This window comes from Temnothorax curvispinosus, unplaced genomic scaffold (genome assembly GCF_003070985.1).
Source record: "Temnothorax curvispinosus isolate PA1 unplaced genomic scaffold, ASM307098v1 QBEX01013028.1, whole genome shotgun sequence".
Lineage (NCBI taxonomy): Eukaryota > Metazoa > Arthropoda > Insecta > Hymenoptera > Formicidae > Temnothorax > Temnothorax curvispinosus.
In genome coordinates, this window is record NW_020222808.1 from 705946 (window position 1) to 725299 (window position 19354).

A 19354-nucleotide genomic window follows, 5' to 3' on the forward strand; every position below is an offset into this window, starting at 1 on the left:
ACAATTACAATGTGTTTCATTAAAAGAAGTGAAATAAAATAAAAAAAAGTGAATAAGATTTAAATATTGTGATAAATGTATCTAAATATATACATATATAAATATAGATGGCAAAACGGCATTGCATTTGAAGCGCCTCGCTCTGAAACGAAGCGACGGAGCATTTAAAACTCCTTGCTCCGAAAGGAGACGGCAAAGCGCGCGCTAATCGTTCCCGCATGGTCTTTTCGAACGAGCACGTGGACCGGCGCAAGCGTGATTGGCCGGCGAGCACGTGGCCGCTCGGCGAGAATCGGAGCTCGGGCGTGTTCGGCTGGCGTCGCGAGTCGACGACCGAACGACAAGTGCGGCAGTCGCGCGCCGGCCTCTGTCACGATAGGATGTGTATGTTTACGTTACCGCGATGATAACGGCCCGCATATCACGTATGAAGGTTATGCACGTCGCGAGGACAACACACATTCTTACGCGCTGGTATTCTTAAAAGGCCAACGCTCTCCGCATGTCTCCGCGCCCCCCTTCCGAGACATCGTCGCAACGATACTCCGAGGGTTCCATGAAGTTTCGCCGCACCGCCTGACGTATGCGACAGCTGCGATGAAAAACGCGGTAAGTGAATGCCATTCCAATTATTTGGCCGCTTGAATATGAATAGAAAACTTTTTAAAAGAAACAGTAAAGACAAAAAACGCGTATTATAATTCAATGTATATTTCTTATATGATCAGAACAAATTCAATTATCGAGGTTCATGCTTTACTTGAAGCTTACTATAGTATGTATCCGATATGAATATTCTGAATTAACTTAATTTGACTGTAATCTCTAAAAGTTGAAAATTAACGAAATTAAATATTAAATGGATACACAAGCAAATTTATATTTTTATCGTAAATTGGATAGAATCTTGTTTAATTCTTTGCCATTTTAATTAAAATACTACATACTTTGATATTAAAATTCTGACATTTTTGTTATTTCGTATTTTTTATTAAGATTAATTTTATACAGAAATTGCGTTATATCTCTTGTCTATTAATACCGAAATATTTTGAAATTATTGCGAAAACAATGTTATTCTTTATTGTTATTTTTCTAACTTTCTGCGACATCCTCGCGGGGATGTGATTGCTGAAAACAATATACATAACTCATTTATTCCAATTTGGTAAGCGAGTTCCGTGTCACGATGCGGTCCTGCTCGGTTCGTTGGCAAAATCGATAACTACTTCTACCTCTCGAACCGAGACGAATTGTTCTGTTAGTTTGGAGTCACTGTCTGCAGTGTCTGCCATTGAGTGACTTGTCAACCGAACAAGTCTCTCGATAACTCCTCTTTCCTTTTTTTTTTACAATTTATAACTAATATATAAAACTGTATTAATGTACAACTATATACTTTAATTTATTTCACCATTTTACGTAAAATATCATGATTAATCAATGATTATATCAACGAAAACACAACCATCGCAATCAAACAATATTAATATAAATTGGATATTGATTATATCGGATAAACAAATATGTAACGACGTACCATTTGATAGTTATATTTGCTTATATTGGTCATAACGTTACGCAATGGTAACGCAATACTGGCAATTGCGTTAAAAACGATCGGTTCTTACAATTTCAATTATATTGATTATACATTGTCTAGTCGGTTATGTCGCAATCAACTGTAATAGAAATTAACGTAATATATCCTCTTTTCAGTCTAATTACTTTATCATATAAATTATAAGAGCAAATTGAAAATTACAGCTACGTAGATATAATTGAGTCAGAATGATTGATTCACACCGAATTTAAATACCGCATTTTCGATTGCTTTAATTAGATTCTGTACTTATTAAATTATATGCGTCGGATTACTTAATTGTTCACTGCAATTTTTAATAAATTAAAATTCTATTTTAACATCGTTATAGAAGTAATAATGAGCGAGCAGAAGCGAAGCAGCTTTTACATTATTAATTTCTTTTTGACTTTTATTAACGAACGAGATCGTGTATTATTTCATGCATAATATATATCGATTCTATCACCGCAAAATTAACTGCATAAGTTTAATCGTCCTTCTTTCGAGTTGGTTAATAGTGTCGAAAAGCGAAATATATAAACAATAAAAGATTATGTACATAATCAGCAGTAAACAACAACGTTATGTTATATTTTTATTATTTATTATAATTTATTATAATTTGTTATAGTAATACTGTTATATAATAAAATTTTGACAGCAAAATTATTATTATTATTATAAATATTACATGTCGCGTATTATGCCCATGCATAATTATACAAATATATCATGTTTGTTAATTGAAACCATTGTGATTACCTCAAAGCAACATGCACATAATTAAATCATTTGTACAGTCAATCTATGTTGAGTATCTCAAGTGGCTTAATTAATATTGGGAACATTTAAGCTAAAAAGGAATCGAATTTTATTATATATATGACAAATCAAGTATCTATTTAATTAATTCTATTCATTTATTTTGGCTAAAGAGGAATTTTCTTTCGTATATAGCAATTTAACATTATTTTTGAAATGCTAGTCGCAGACTGTAATAAATGGTATCTGAACTATTTTAAAAGAGTTGTCAACATCTATATACATACACGCAATAAATATCGATTGTTTTTACTCCATTCCGCTAAGTAAAGTAACAGTCTATTTTTCACGACATTCGTACAAACGAGTGGATTAAAGTGGAGTACGCTTTTGTACCAGCTTCGTCCATTCGTTGATAGTAGTACGGATGATTAAATTTTATTGCATATAGCGCCGCGAAATGATCGTACGAAGTTACGATATCGATATCCGCCAATATTAAGCGTCGCCGCGTCGGAAAATCGAAGGAAAGGGTGCGATGTAAATGGAGAAACCGAGAAACAGGAGAGAGGAACAAAGGGTGCACTTTATTCGAGTTTCCGTCGTGTCACAGAGACGAGATTGCGTTGCTTTAAAATTCGAGGAATCACATGCGAATTTCGCGCACTAAATTTTCAAGCACGATCACATATCTTCTATGAACGATATGTCGACGACGTTCTTTTCTTGTCGAATATGTTGAGAGAAAAAAAATTTGGTATGAAAAGGACGATTTTAGCGATTAGTAAGAGTCAGTTATCCACGAAATCTCCTATAAAACTCGCCCCGCACTCCGCTGACAAAGTATGCGAAACATTTCAAATCCGAGGTAGATCCGACGGAACATGACAATGTTCGCCTATTGCCGAGATCGAAAATCGATTGATCTAAATTCGCCGTAAAACGGCACGAGGAAGTGATTAAAGAAAAAGGAAAAAAAAGAGGATACGGCGCCTCTTAGTAAGCAGTTTCTCCATTCTCTCGTATAATCCACATATCGAAGGCGAGGAAAATGACCGTGTTAACGAGAATTCCCATAACGTAAATTCACCGAGCACGAGTCGCTCTCCTTCTATTTTCCTCCCAGGGAGTCGGCACGACACGATATCGCGAAGATGTTTTAGGACGACCGTAAATTACCGATGGTGGCGGGCGGCCAGACGTGGTAAGAGAAAGGGGAGCAGAAAGAAATATATATTTAAAGCACTGTCTCTCTCTCTCCCTCTCCCTCCACCCCCTCTCTCTCTCTCTCTCTCTTTCTCTGCTGACTGCGTTGTCCCGCCTCTCGCTAACCCTCCTCTCATCGCCTTCATTTTCATCCCTTTTGCGCGCACACTCGCATGCCGCTTTTTATTCTATGCTATTAAGGCGTCTCTATGGCCGCGACGAATTATCGTCGAATAAAGCGGCGCGATTAAGGCAACCTGGATGCGACGTAGAGCCAATCTTTCTAAATTCTCGGAAGATTTTGACTTAACAGCCCTCTCATTCTCCCTTCGGAAGAACCTTCTATGAGACGACGCGGAACTGACAGAGAGAACTAGATAAATCTTCATTCCAGATGTTCGCGGTCTTTCACCTCCTCCGACGTGCTAATTGCGAGATTACAAATAATATGTCGCGATTTCCTCGCGAGGAAAGTGAATTAATTTCCTCGACGCTTTAATCACGATAACGTTAATCTCTTACTTTGAATTCGTTATGTCTCTTACGCGCGTATTAGACGTAAAAGAAATTCTTTCACGGCTCTATTTTTCTTGACTCGTATAAACTTTAAGTAATAGCAAAAAATGTCAATGAGACAGAAATATCTAATGAAATGAATAAAAAAAATTTAGAAAAATAGGAATAGTAGGTGTAATAATTTTAAATTAATTACATCTTGAAAAAAATCGTATTTTTAATTACACTGATTTAATTGGTCAAAAAAATTATTTATTGCAACATATATAGTTGTATTTTCAATAGGATTATTATTAACCTTAGAATGCCTTTTTTCCCGCGACATTGTACAACGGAGCGCGCCTCTAATAAGAGTCACAAAATTACTCGGGTCGGAATTCCACACCGGAAAATGGAAGTAAGAAACACGTTCGCCCTCTCTTCAATAATAGAGCCGAGTGAAAGAATTATTGTATGAGAATATTCGCAAGAAAGTCGCCAGACAGTCTACGAGATATTCTCCTCGCAGACGAATGCGCGACATCGCGAATTGAAAATCGCGTGCCCATTGTTTCTTCTAAAACCACCGCCGACGACAACGATGTCTACGGAGGAAGTCGCGCGCGAGAAGTTTCGCAAACTGTTCCTCGTTTCGCAAAGAAATCATGACATTGAATTAAAACCAAATAATACCGGTGGTTTCTGCCAACGGGCGCACCACCGGCGACAAAACGCCGTGGTTATTTCGTAATTTTATCGATTTACGAGACAGCATCGGCAAGCAAGAAACGCGTCGAGTAAGAACAGAATGCAAAGTTTGCCGAGTAAATCACTTGGTTTCGTTCGTTCGTGAAGCATAGAAGATGCATATGAAGATGGAGGATAGGTAATTTAATTAACGTAAATTGAAAATCGGTTCTAACAAGCTTTTAGATCGCGAGATCGATTAAACTGATTGGCGCTTCGATAGTATAAAAAAATAACTGTGCGGTAAATACATACATGTAATTACTTCTGACATCTTTTATTATATAATTTATGGCCAACCCAATAAATGTAATGTCATCGAATAAATTTGCTTTTTTCATAATACACTTTTATAATACGCTTTTCACTGATTTAATTAAACATGAAAGCATTGAACGCATATGTTATATGTAGCATGTTATATAAACGTGATATATTCAAAGTGGAACAAATATGTGTGTATTATTTTGCTGTTTTCATAAGCTTGTACATCATTATTATGAAACTTTATAAATGACACTCGTATTTCATGTGATCGTACATTGTAACACGCTGTTTACATGCTCTAATATCGTAACATAATGTATTAAATATACAGCCATTATTTGCAGATTATAGGTACTTAAAACAATTATAAACCTAACGTGTTATAAAACGTAAAATCAATTTTATCTTTTTAAGTACATTCGATTTTGCAATCGTTCGCATAATAAATATCAACAGTGTATTAACTTGAGCTTTCGATGTTATAAAACTCTCGCATATAAATTAATTCGTACAAATTACCGCCATTTAATGATCTAATTTATAAAATTCTTGGCAAAATAATGTAAAAGCTGCCAGTACATTTTCTCTCGCTATTCCTCCCTGCTCAAAATGTTGGGTCGCACGTGTGACGTTTGCTAGAAACGTGAAATTACACGAGTAGACATCTGCCTTCTAACCCTTTGGCCGAGCGCCACCGAAATTTGGAACATAAAATAGTATGAGTGACGGTAAGTTTTCTGCGTTACCACAGCGAATTCACTCGCATAACGTACAGGCGATGCGCAAATTTTTCGGGGGAGAATCGTTTGTGTCGAATTGAAATGTCACGCAGAAAAGCGTCTCAAAAAGCAATAACAGCCCGTCGAATCGAATTTCAAACGTTTATACACAAAACGATAAATTTTTACCTGTTTGCAAAATGCGTGGAAAATCTCTAGGCTTCCCTTTTCTGTACACATCGAGAAATGCATTCTGCGTTTGTGGTAGAACAGTGACCAGCCCTTATGAATTTTACGCCCAATGAAAGACAAACGCAGCGAATATATTCCTCCAGCCGGTTTCAACGCAAACTTTTAATTAACGTACCGGCAACAAGTTTATTTTTCTTCAAATAGAGTAACCTATGTTGTCCAAAGAATAAAGCTTTCATGTATTGTATATTTGTACGCACGAATTCAATTTTTAAAAGTCGTAAAGATTACTGATTAATAGCGTTGTAAGTGCCTCCGCACAATGAAAAATATAAGGAACAAGGAACTGATATTAGCTATTAGAAATAAGTAAATCAGGAAATATAAAGCTGGTGTAACATTAATACACGGCTTCCGATAGGTTAAAAATCTAATATTGTCTGTGTTATTCCCTGTTTCCGTTGCCTGTATTTTTCATCGTGCATCCAACTTGATTCTTGATTTTTTAGTCCTAATCGCTAATATAAGTTACTTGTTCCTTATATTTTTTATTGTGCGGAGGCCAAATCGAATGAGACAGTCGAGTGAGATAGTCGATATCGATATATCGACATGTCGCGGCGAGCGACGATCGGTAGCCACGTAGCGAGAGTAGGAGAGTAGAGATTAATATGGCGGACATGAAGAGGACGGCTGTTATCGTAAGACGGTGCAATAAGGGTAAAGTTTTATATATACAGCAAACGTTGTCGTCGGTCAAAGTTTCCACAATAGAATGACACGGGATCAAAAAATGATTCCAATTAATTAACGTTATTGGATTTTATATTAGTATAATATTAGTTTCCACCGCAGTGGCTGCGGTGTTTCACGTCAGCTCCGTTTGAATAATACATTAATATTTTATGTTTAGGTAAATGTGTACCTTGGAACGTCGAGTCCTATTCGCCACATAATTTGTGCGGTAGTATTTGTGTGAGGGGCCACCGAGAGGCCGCGGCCGGAGGGCTTCCGAGATGAGCTATGAATCTGGGCTGTCTGGTAGCCTCTATCTTTGTTCTTCAGCTGCCATCGATGCTCGACGCGCTACCTTCGGTCGTCAAAATTGGTGAGTTTGTATCGACAGTTCACACTTCGCGTTGATAGGTTTATCTTAATAAATCGCTCTTCGCACGATGACTTAAACGTGACGACTCAATAAAGTGACGAAAATACATTTATTTCTCCGAAATCGAAATGTTCTTTTCGCAATATTTACTTTTAAACGAACTATAAATATAAAAATGGGCAATGTCTCGTCTAACATAAATATGTTTGTGTAAATTTATCAAAATCAAACAATATTTTTCACAGTAATATTACAAATGCGTTAAGTGATTAATGTCAGCCATATATGTAGAACATACATATGTTAGAAAATTCAACCAATGGCACTATATTCGAGTCGGCTTTCTTAAAATTTTGAAATTCCGAAACAAGATTTATTTTCTAAGAAGGAGATTGTAAGCCTGCTGTCTAAGTATCTACATGCTGGAAAATACATGCCATTAAAACTGAATTTAAATTTTACTGCTAAAATAAAGCTGAATTTTAATTTTAAATTATCTTGAATATACACGTGATATTTTTTTATCATTACAAAAAGAACAAACGTTTTGCTTACGTGTTTTGATTGCATTTTTAATTGCAAATAAAAAATTATTCGTTTACCGTTCGTATAAACGACATTTTATCAAAATTGTAATATTATTTCTTACTTATTTTATGATGGAATCAGTTTATATCAAGCGAGGAAAAGTTTGTCAAGCATGGGTCGAACTAGACGCGCCGGTTGATATCTTTTCCTGACACTTCCCGAAGCTTGTCCTTTTCCCCTTACAAGTTGCTTCCCCGAAAACTTTGGCGTATCTAAGAGCCGCTTCTCAAATCAAACTTTTCTAGAAGTTGTCCCTAGGCTACGTTTGTCAGCAATGTCTCTCCAGCAATAATTATTACACTCAAGGCACGCGTGGATCTTGAAATACTCTCTCGGCTTTAGTGATTTCATTTACTTTATTTGCGCTCCTTTCTTCATTTTCCTTCCTCGCTCCCGTTACTCAATCACAAAAAGACATTTCTATTATAGTATTATTTAGTGAAGAGAGAAATCATACACTGTAAACTTCGTAGTATCAAATTATACTCAATTTGAGTCATTTTAAACCATTCTTATAAATTGCCACTGCTCCCACTTAAAATATGTATGTCGTTAATTTAACTAGAATAATGTTAATTTAACTAAACCAATGGGGAGTTAAAATCCAATTACGATTTTATTAGAAGATTGTTATTGATTCTTTTTACATAGTAATATATTGTAATATATTTAACGTATATCTCTTGCATATTAATTTACACACAGACACACACACATGTAAAAATAAATTCATCAAATCTTATTTATTATACTTATATATATAGTTATACATATATCAATTTTTATAAGGGGAAATATTTAAATAGTTTTAAAATTAAACATATTTATTTTTTATTTTCAAATAGAATCACAGAGAAAAGTACATTGCACGATTTCTTTTCTGGTATATCTGGGTAATGTTATCGTGTTTATAGATAATTTACGAAATTCAATCGCGTAACGTAATATCGGATGCAGTAAGAGCTACTACTGTGAGCGGTACTTTCAGCGAGGCTTTCTTGTAACCATAGCGTTATAATAGAGATACGTCAGCTACTTAGCACATCAGATTACAGGCTCATAATGCTCGAACATCCGTTATCGTGTTACTAATGAGAGTCCATTGAGTTTACTCGACGGGAGTCTCTTGAGCTACTAGCATTTGGCTTATAACTTCGTTCGATATTTTTTATTACATGCAATACATGGTTCAAGATTTTTAGCGATATGTATTATTATAAAACACATAACTTGTTGAAACTTAACTGTTTATTTTATTAGATAGTTTATATGAAACGAGTAGTCAAAAATTTAACTCTTTGGGATTGTGTAAACTTAATCGAAACGATCAGTAATTATAATCTCTCTGCCGCAATTGTTTGTAATTTTGTCTGTTATTTATTACGTGAATACATTCAGTAGCAAATTTATACCATTTCAGCAATGAGGAAATTTAATACCTAAATTATAGTAATGTTAATAATCCGATGTAATTTGCCTGATTAAATTTTCCAAAAAATTTTTATCTTAATTATGCATTTAACGATTAATAATCATTTTAAATGACATCTATATCAACAGAGCGATATTGCAAAACGATTAATTAATTTTTGTGAACGTTTAATTAATTTTAGTCAAAGTAGAAGATAATAATTTTATTTTATTTAAAATATTTCTCAAATTGTATAAGAAAATATCTGATATTAAAAAAAAATTGACTAATTGAACGTATATCAATATATTATTTTTTAAGCAATGTAGACGTATTGCTGTGAAATAATTGCTAGATTTCCGGCTTAATCCTCGCGGATAGCGAGCACTGATGAATTTCGTTAGTACAGTTGCTGTTAATTAATGCGTCTGGTGTAAGCGGTTGCAACTGGACAGTTGAATTCCCTGTTAAATATGAACGGCCGGTGCAAATTATTGATATCATTGTAGAGACAGTACGTGCATGAAATTTAAGAGAGAATATTGCAATATAGAGAGATTATAACTACTGATAATCATCTGACAGAAAAAAATAGATGTTGCTTTCAATAACTAAATTAAATATTTATTGTACTGATTACATTTCGCTCGTTAATTTTACTACTCAATTTTATTCGTGGCAAATAAGTTCGCGAAAGTTTTTCAATTTCTTTCGAAAATGTTGACTCTCGCGATAATCCGATTGTAGGAAGAATGTTAGCGTAAGAAGACAAGCGGAATTCCGGTAATGGTTTCGCCGTACCTCCTGCTCCCGCGATAAAACGGTTAAATTCTCTCTCGAGTAAGCCGACAGGCCCGAGGAATTTACGCAGACAACACGTACATAACCACGTTGGGCGGTGTATCGTCCTGAAACGCGATATTTGTCTCGCGTCGTAACCTCTTGTTCCGCCTTTTCATTGAAATTGGATTTCTCGCCGTGAATGCCCTCGAGACACCCGCGCGCACCTTGTAACACGTACGACGTTTAGATAGCGACAGATACAAAGATAAAGAGATCACACAGAGATATAATGTGCCAAGTAATAAGACGGAGGTGAGATAATTTATATCCGTCCATTCTAATTCTAATCCAAACGACACCTCTTTCTTATCGTTACAATTGGGAGAATCCCAATATTGTTTTTCAACAACATTATCTCAACAAATAAGATTTCTAATTACAGAAACAATTATATATATATATATTATGCAACACGTGCATGGAAAGTGCTCCATTACGCACGCTACGCGTGCGTGATAGACCACTTTCCAGGCACTTGCAACATAAAATAGGGAGTGTAAGCCGTGTGTAAAGATGAAAATTCCCGGGTGCGGAGTTTACGAACGAGCCGAAGACGAGTGCGGTAACCGCACCCGGGAATTTTCATCTTACCTCACTTGTTACACAAATAACTATATATATATATATATATAAACATGCAGGAAAATACACTGGTGGTGGACGAAGTTTTCTTACCAAATGACACGATATGTTTCCGTGTGTTTGAGATAAGAAAAGTAAAATTTTATTTTAAAATCTAAGATTTAATTCTTATTTAATTTGGAGTGAACTTTGTTTTAACGGTTTTATAATTTATGGGTGAATTATAAAAGTATTTAATATTAAGGATTAAAAATTAGCAACAAATATTTTTTTTCTCGACATATCCGATTAGGGAAAAGTTGATCCGTGGATTCGTGGAGCCACATGTGAGAGATGATTCATCAAGATCGGGACACTTTATATGACAACGTGTATCGTAAATGAATATGAGATAATATTATTTTCTCCCTCTTATTTTCCCATAGAGCTCTTAAGTAATAAATGACGCAGACGGTAATTAATTGTCAACGGAGAGTTTTTTAGATCATGCTTTGCTGCCCTGCCTAATCAACGTCTGTTAATTTGATGGATAAATAAGGGTAGGGAATCTTGTTGAAAGGTTTATCACGATAAATCGTTCTGGCGGACGTCCTTTGCTCTTCAGCACATCTAGTTGATAAAGGACACCGCCACCGTCTAAATGATGCTTGAATAAATCGGTTTCGCTGATTAATTAACGTCGCGCAAATAGTTCGCAATTTGTCCGTGATAACACAAATGCATATTAAATATTGTTTACAAAATGGATTACACTCACTTCTCCTTTTGCGTGGCTTTTTGTGCGTTTTTTTTTTACGCGGTTTTTCTAAGTAACACTTTCTTGATAAATTCTTGTAATCTCTCTTGTACCTGTATAAACCTGAATTTTAATTCCTAATAATGATTTAACGAAAATTTTTTAATCGAACACATATCACCCTATATTATCAAAAAAGCGAGTAATACTTGGTACTGTCTAAATCTGAATCAGTGAATAGTCACTGATTCAGCTTTAGAGAGTAGCGAGTAATATTTTAAAAAACCAACAAAATATCGGTATGCAGTTTACTGTAGGGAAAAGTATACAAAGTTCATACAATATTATTATTAGATTACTAAAAAAAGATTGAGCTCCTAGACCGTAAATAGCATTTTCTCTATAATTGATTATATTTTAATGTTGTTTCAATTTCAATGTTTGTTATTTTAATGTAGTTAAAATAGAGTTTTAGTTCATCTGTCGTGACATATGTATACATATATATAACTTTTCGTTTAATTTCGACAGTACATTCATCGTAGTTGTTAATTTTAGAAAATAGATTATTAACAGTGTAATTTTGAGCTATTTGTTTTGACCTATCTCGATTTGTACGAGAAATGGTTGTACAAAATATTTACTCTACAATTTTATGTATAAGTATATAACCCATAAAATGTATAACGCACGTAATTGACATTGGAAAAATATTGGAAAATTCACCGTTATTTTAAACAACAGACGAATTATTTCAACATCATAAAAGCACTTTGCAAATTTGGATAAAATATCGATAGTCGTGTTTGATGTATTTTCTATTTAATTATGGGCATTGAGACGGAAAGGCAATACTAATATTCTGAAGTTAATAATTCTGTGGAAGACTTACGAGACGTAGAAATTTCTTATTCGCGATTCATACGACGAACTTGCGAATCAAAGAAACACTGCGAGTCGCGTACTTCGCCGAAATCGATCGGACCATCGACGCGAAATACGAGTAAAAAGAGCCGTACGGAAATGCAGGAAATTCACTGGTTAATCGTCCGTATTCATCCTTTCGGTAAATCTTCTGAGTACAAGTCTAGCTCCCTTTTAAAAGGAAAACGTGTCGAGCCGGGAGGGGGACTCGTAGCCGTTCGTGCATGCTCACCATTCATCTGCGATGCGAGTTTCATCCGTGAAGTGATTGTAACATGAAAGAAGCTCCTCTTTATATCGCGACTTATGATCTTGGCGGTACTGCGAAACCGCATTATTTAATAATCGGCTTATTAAAACGAGAACGTCTCTGGGTAAGGTTGATTCTAGGACATCTTTTTATAATTACCTGGCACATTACGACGACGGCTTGCTATTGCTTTTATTCTCTCAAGCCGTTAAATGAATAAAATATGGTGAAGTATAAAGAGGACAAAAGTTTTATCATAATCGCGGAAGCGGAAATGCAATAGCGTGGCATAATTTATCTCCCGCGTCTCCTGTATTCTGTACGATGGGGAGTAGCGCGTTCACGCATACTTGATTTCATCCGCTACATATCCCGTATTCATCAAATCTTTGAAGCATTTCCGTAACAATAAAGTATAATATCAAGGACGTTCCGGGATAGGTATTGCGTTTGTTACGCGAGGAGAGAGGATGCCGCGGAAAATCCGGCCTTTTCCACCCGGGCTTCCTCCTTCCTTTCCCTGTCAACGGGCGAGTGACGAAAGAAGAGAGTGAATAAATGGAGCCGAGTAACTTCCACAACAAAGAGAACTCCCGACAATTCTTTCTTTCTTCTTGCTTCTCCTCATCGTAAATCTTGAAAGTCTCGACATTTTTTGTTCCTCTCACTTGTGAACATCTTGCCAGTCCATAATTTCGTCACTCTCCCGATTATTTTACCTCGCACAAAGATTTCAACTATACGTGTCTCATTTTACCGTCAGCGATTTAATGAGAAAATCTGCGAGGGAATATACCCTCGTATAAAACTACGTAAATTGTATTAGCCAACTTCATTTGCGGCTTGAATGAACGCTATCCATCTTTTGATTAATTGCGAGATTAAAGCTTTGAACTTTTCTTAAGCATTGATTCTCTGTTTAACACTCAGAATGTAACAGCGGAATAACATTAGCGCTGAATTCTTGCATCTTGAGCTCATCAAACTATAAATTATTATAAAATGTAAATTAAATGTGTAAAGCTTTTTTCACCTTTTTCATCTTTCAATTTTCTGTTGAATAATATTATTGATTTTATAATAAGAGGATGCATTTGTCAGGAGTACAGAAAATATTATTGATTAATTACAATGTTGCTGTAGAATAAACAAACAATGTAATTTACACGCACTTTATTCCTGATGCAACTTAAATGTCTATGTATTTTTGAACATCCGTTCCTCTATTTCTGATTGAATCGCTAAACATACCAGCGTCTGCTATCTCCGGTGAAAAGTGAGGTCGGCTACCCCCGACTGATTGTACATGCTGTAGGAAATCAGACTGCAGTGGTAACGCAATAAAAGAGGTCTGAGAGAGTGGAAACATATATGTCGAGAAAGGGATGAAGAGAGGGCAAACAAATAGGCAAAAAAAAGAAAAGAGAAAACGCGATGAAGGCGTGTAAAAGAGAAAGGGGAGAGTGAACGAAGGGGTAGATACGACTTCGTGGCGCCGACGGATATCAGTATCTCGAGAGCTTTTCTAGATCTTGCAGCTTTTATCTTGCACACTCTCTCTTTCTCACTATCTAGTATCATCAACGTGATATCTTCACCGTAACTTAGCAACGCGTTACGTACTCGTTTAGTTTGCATATTTCATCGTAGTTAAGAAAGTTAGGCATTGAAATTAATTGCCGACCGCGAATTCGAGCACACAAGAGAAAATCTTTAATGTTCGTTCGCCAAATTCAGTTTGCAGGTTTGCTTATTAGAATAATTAACGCGAAAAGTTAATCGTATATTTATTCTACAATATCGCTGAGCTTATGCGGAACGACTTAAAGTGATTTATACCTGTGTGAAAATACCGTTCTACTTAAAGAACTTTTCTCTTTAAAAATTCTCTCTTTAAAGGTGAGAATGATCCCATTAAGACTGGAACTTTAATTAAATATATATTTGAACATTTTAAAAATAAATTTCCGTTTTAGAGAAATATAAGTAAAAAATATAGATAATAAAATAGTATATAACATAAGGATATATATAAAATGTTTTTAGATTTACATTAAAAATATTATTTTAGAAAAAAATATAAATGGAAAATATTTGGGCTATATTGTGAGAAAAAATGTAATTTGACACAATGTGAAAACTGTCATATTGTAATGACCAATTTTTATATATTAAGCATCAGTATTGAGATTATACATATATTTAATATATTAGCAAAAAAAATTTGTAACATCGATTAATGCTCGTATACCGGTCCTACTCCTCATTATAGCCTTTGCTTCAAACGAGCGGAAAATAATATTTTTATTATTTAATATATTGTTAAGAATTTTCTGAATAAATTTCAGGCTTCAATTTATTGTTATTCGTCAAGAAAAATAAATTTGTCACAAAAATGTTATAATCTCTAGTGTCGTTTAAAATGTAAAAACTCGGAAATTACATACAAATCATTATTATTCTAAATTTTAGTCGACAATTTTAACTTCTTAAGCTAAATAATATAGAAGTAGATTAAAAATTAGATTAAATTTGGATTTAACAAACTTACGTCTGCGAGGATATTTATTGTTCGAAATGCACGACGGAAAGATTTGAAAAATCATGAAAATCGCACAGCAAGTCGTGAGAGAGTCGCAACGAGTCATCCATTCCGGGATAGTACCAAAAACGGTTGTCGGTCGGCGGTAGGGTGTCGTAAACAGAGGAATGCTTTTAATAATTTCACGATAGTTCGGCAAACGGGGATCTTCCCGGTCCTTCTCGCTCATGTACTTTCCCTGGGATTTTCCCCACGTAGCCTCGATCACTTCTCAATTCCTTCCTCCACTCAGCTTGGCCCCCGTACTCTACTTTCTGTTCCACAGCTTCTTAAACTCTGAGATTGAAACGTCCGATCCGAATCGCGACGACTGGCTGCAAACTTCCGAGACACTCATAACTCATAAGTATTTGCTCTCTCTCTCTCTTGCTCTCTCCGATTCATCCGTTTTCCTTGCATTCCCCTCGGTCATTTCCCTTTTTCGTCGTGTATTAGGACTAGCAAACATGACATGTTATTTCAGATACGGACCTAAGTTAGTATTCTGTTGGTATTAAGTTAAGGATAGATGATGAATGCGCAGACCCGCGTTTTGATGTAAAAGGGACATCAGAGCCCCCGGCGCGGCGGTGTAATCAGAGGCGCTGACTTAGTGCATTGATTCAAGTTTGTTAGGTATATTTACATTCGTAGCTAGCGAGACGAGAACGTTTCTTCGCTTTTTCATAAAATTACTCGTAGCTTCTGAGATTTCATTCTGAAACAACGTGTCTGACTGTGTGTTGTTATTCGCATATGTATGCAAACATCGCTAATCTACCGATGCGCCCTGCTACCGCAAAATAATGCTGCTTTATCTCGACCGATTTGCTAGGTACTATTAAGGAAAAATTAACTTCCGAAAAGTCGGTAATATTTGTAAGTTTCCGACTGAACGTGCCGCAATCAAGTAAGTTTTTGTTCGTATTTTTTTCTGAGTAAACTTTGTTCCAGGCATTTGAATTCAATCGCAAGATGATTGCAAGATTTCCAGATAGTCACTGGCGAAATCTCTCTTTTAGTAGGATAAGAAAATTTGAAGGAAAGTCGCTTTCGCACATTGTTCCTCGAATCGATAATGATGACAAGTTTACTGATTGATAATATTTGATACTCTTATTATTGACAAAACATATATATTGGATTTATTTTTTATTTGCCATTTTATAATATTAATAATACTTCTAACTTTTGAAAATTTTTTATCTTTCCATCGAATGCTTTATGCAATGTTCTATTTCCCTGCTCTTCCTAGATAAGGAAAATGGACTGTCGCATACGAAAGTAACGTTGCTGACGATGCCAGACATTTCCGGTAGAAGAATCGATAAAGATACACTAAATTTGTCACACGATCAGATTTTCACTGGTTTTACATAACATCTCACACGTGAACGGGTCGATAGCACACGTTATGTTTTAGATTAGATATAGACAGACCATTTAGATAAATTTTTCGCGAATTATGGTTTTTACACTTTTAACTTATTGTTTATTATATTTTATATGTAATAGTGTACTTGGTTGTAAAAATATATGGACAAAATGTATATTAATTGCTCCATTAATTACTAGATTCTGAAAAAGATAATTAAAGAAGAATCGAGTAAAACTTCTTTTATTTATTTTCTTTTTTTGAGAGTACACTTGTATAATTCATAAATTGCGCAATTATGTAAGTTAATCGAAATCTGTAAAGCGATTAAATGGAAGAAAAAGCGTAATGCTGATATAAGAAAATAACGCAATATTGATATAAATTGTAAAAAGAGATAGACAGTTCACATGTAAGTGGATTGCAAGATAGCGAATGCATTCCCGAAGAATCCGGGTATTGCACGCGTTTTCAGTCTCCCCAAGGTACCAGCCAAACGAAATATTTGCCGATGCGCCAGAGAGTAGTAAAAGGAGAATCCGCCGAAACCCGTTTTTCAGGACATAATCGGGTCAGGAATAAATCGAATCAATAGCGCATGCATATCTAGAACGATTTCAGAATACAGAGATAGTAGCGAAACTAGAACGAAAACTGATAAACGTTTTATATACGATTTGATCAGCTTTGAAATATTTTTTGTCAATCTTTATATTTTATTATCTTTAATTTGTCTTATAATTATCTGAACATAAAATTAAAGAGAATAATGTCGTCATGTTATAGAATTTTTTTTCTTTGTGTGAACCTTTCCTAATTTTGCATTTTTACAATTATAAAAAAGAAATAAAAAATAAATAGACATTGATTAATACTTTTTACATACGTATACATATATTGATAGTATTTTTTTATGTAACATGAATTTTGTACACGATAAATATTCTCGTGTCAGATAACCGTTACAAACTTCTATATATACTACATACTTGTGTAAAGTCGCAAACTTTTCTCATAGATTTTTTCGAGTTCGATAGAGATACGCAAACAAGTGAATTCTTCTTGGCAGAAAAATAGTTCAGCGATCAGCGAACTGAAGTAATATCCTCTCTGTAACGAGGTTCGTCGCAACCGAAAAGTCAATAATAAAATATTTGACTCTTGGAAACGTCTAGCCCTGATGATGATCTTAACGATATCAAACCCTATTTCACATCGGCTGAATGTGTAAATTTGTGCTGCTATGACTGTTTCACTTCGTAATGTTTTCTTGATTTATCGAATCGAAATGGATCGGATGAGCTCCCTTGTGTATTCTTTAACCCTCCATTATCTCGACATGAATAGAGTAGTTAAGATGCTTTGTCAGATACAACTGACCCCCGTCGATCATAACATCTGATGATAGCCTGACTGATGGATTAGGGCCATTAGTGTAGTAAATATCTTATATATATGTGTATATAGCTGATATTTCGCAAGAGAACGTCTAGAGTGCCAAAATCTTACATTGGATCATTCGAGGGATTATTATTCTCTGCACATTTGTTACGTTATTGTCGTGCAAAAATGTATTACATTATTTATTTGACGACAGTGACATTAATAGATAAATGTAGATAAATTCAAATTAATAAAACATTTTTAAAATTTACAAATATATAATCTCACATTTAACTGATCAAGATTTGCTCATAAAAACCTCTGTTTTATCTGTTTGGATATTTTTACCTTTATTAGTATTCACGATGTAACGAAGTTGCAATTACATTAGAAGCCAAAACGCGACAGAATTTTACCTAAAATATAGCCTGTCAGCTTATACTCGAATCGACCATAGAATTTCCTAGCGTATCCAAACGTTATCCTCCCACGTACAAAAAACTGCATCCACGCAGTTGACGGGTGGCTACAATTTTTTACGTGTGGGAGAATTCAAAATTCGTTTTCGAAAATTTAGTTGAGGGCACGTCAGTCGGAAATTGGGTTAAATTAAATTCTTGCAAAAAAATTTGATATATATCGATATATACATACATATATCCGAATATACGTATATTCGAAAGGGTTTTTCGAAAAAATTTTATTTAGATAAATATTATACATTTTACATCGCATTCAATCTAATGCTTTGCAAATTGTTCATAGCGTATATATATATATAATCTAGCAATAACATTACTATGCATCTATACATGACTACATCATGTAATTGCGGTGTAACAGCACGAGAAACAGAAACTAGATGTCATGTCACGAAATGAATTTTATCAAAACGTTTAGGGCCACGCGGTACTGACCGCATTTAGGGAGCTAGTTTAACGATAAAGCTTCGTTTTACTCATTCGTCTGCGCTGTACACAAACTGGAGGGGACAATGATGGAGCGCCGTCGGGGGTGTAATGAGAGCTATACGCGAGGGTCATAATGCGATTACACCCGGGGCTTCAGCCAACTACCCCTGAACCCGTCAGATTTCCAGCTAACGCTTCACGTAGACTATAAATACCTCGTATTCACACTCTGAAGTAGCCACTCTAAAGAGTCATCCGTCAAGAAAATCATATTTGTTTATTTCTAACATCGCTCGGTTCTTACGAACGATGTAATTTTATATTACAAACATCCATATGTGTATATTTGAAAAACTTGAGAAACATAAATGGATTTGAACAAGATAGAAGCTAAAACTTTTCTTCAAAAAGTATAGCATGAGTTACTTATAGATCGAGAACGGAATTGGGAGTGAGAGAGAGAGAGAGAGAGAGAGAGAAAGACGCAAATACCTGAAAACAGACAATTTTCTTAATGCTTCTTTCTAACTTTCTTTCTTTCCCATTTGCGTTCTACACGATATACAGAATGGCTTGAGATAGAAAAAAGCATGAGACAACATTTCCATTTGGGGGACAATACTCATCTTTCTTGTCTCTTCAATCAATAAGTAATCGTGCTTCTGCGTTATTTGCATACTTTCTCTGAC

At 35.1% G+C, this 19354-nt stretch overlaps 1 protein-coding gene across 5 annotated transcripts in view; it reads left to right on the forward strand.

Annotated features, from left to right (window-relative positions):
- The first annotated feature begins 364 nt into the window (after positions 1–364).
- The window catches only part of LOC112463097 (glutamate receptor ionotropic, kainate 2-like), a 126817-nt gene continuing 107827 nt past the window's right edge, over positions 365–19354 (forward strand). For all 5 annotated transcript variants that reach the window (XR_003041741.1, XM_025029285.1, XM_025029286.1 and 2 more), the window contains exons 1-2: positions 365–609; positions 6887–7081. Coding sequence is in view for 4 of the 5 variants with exons in the window: in XM_025029285.1 (XP_024885053.1) it covers positions 6997–7081 (85 nt within the window). In the remaining variant the exon portion in view is untranslated. The remainder of the gene's footprint in view (positions 610–6886; positions 7082–19354) is intronic.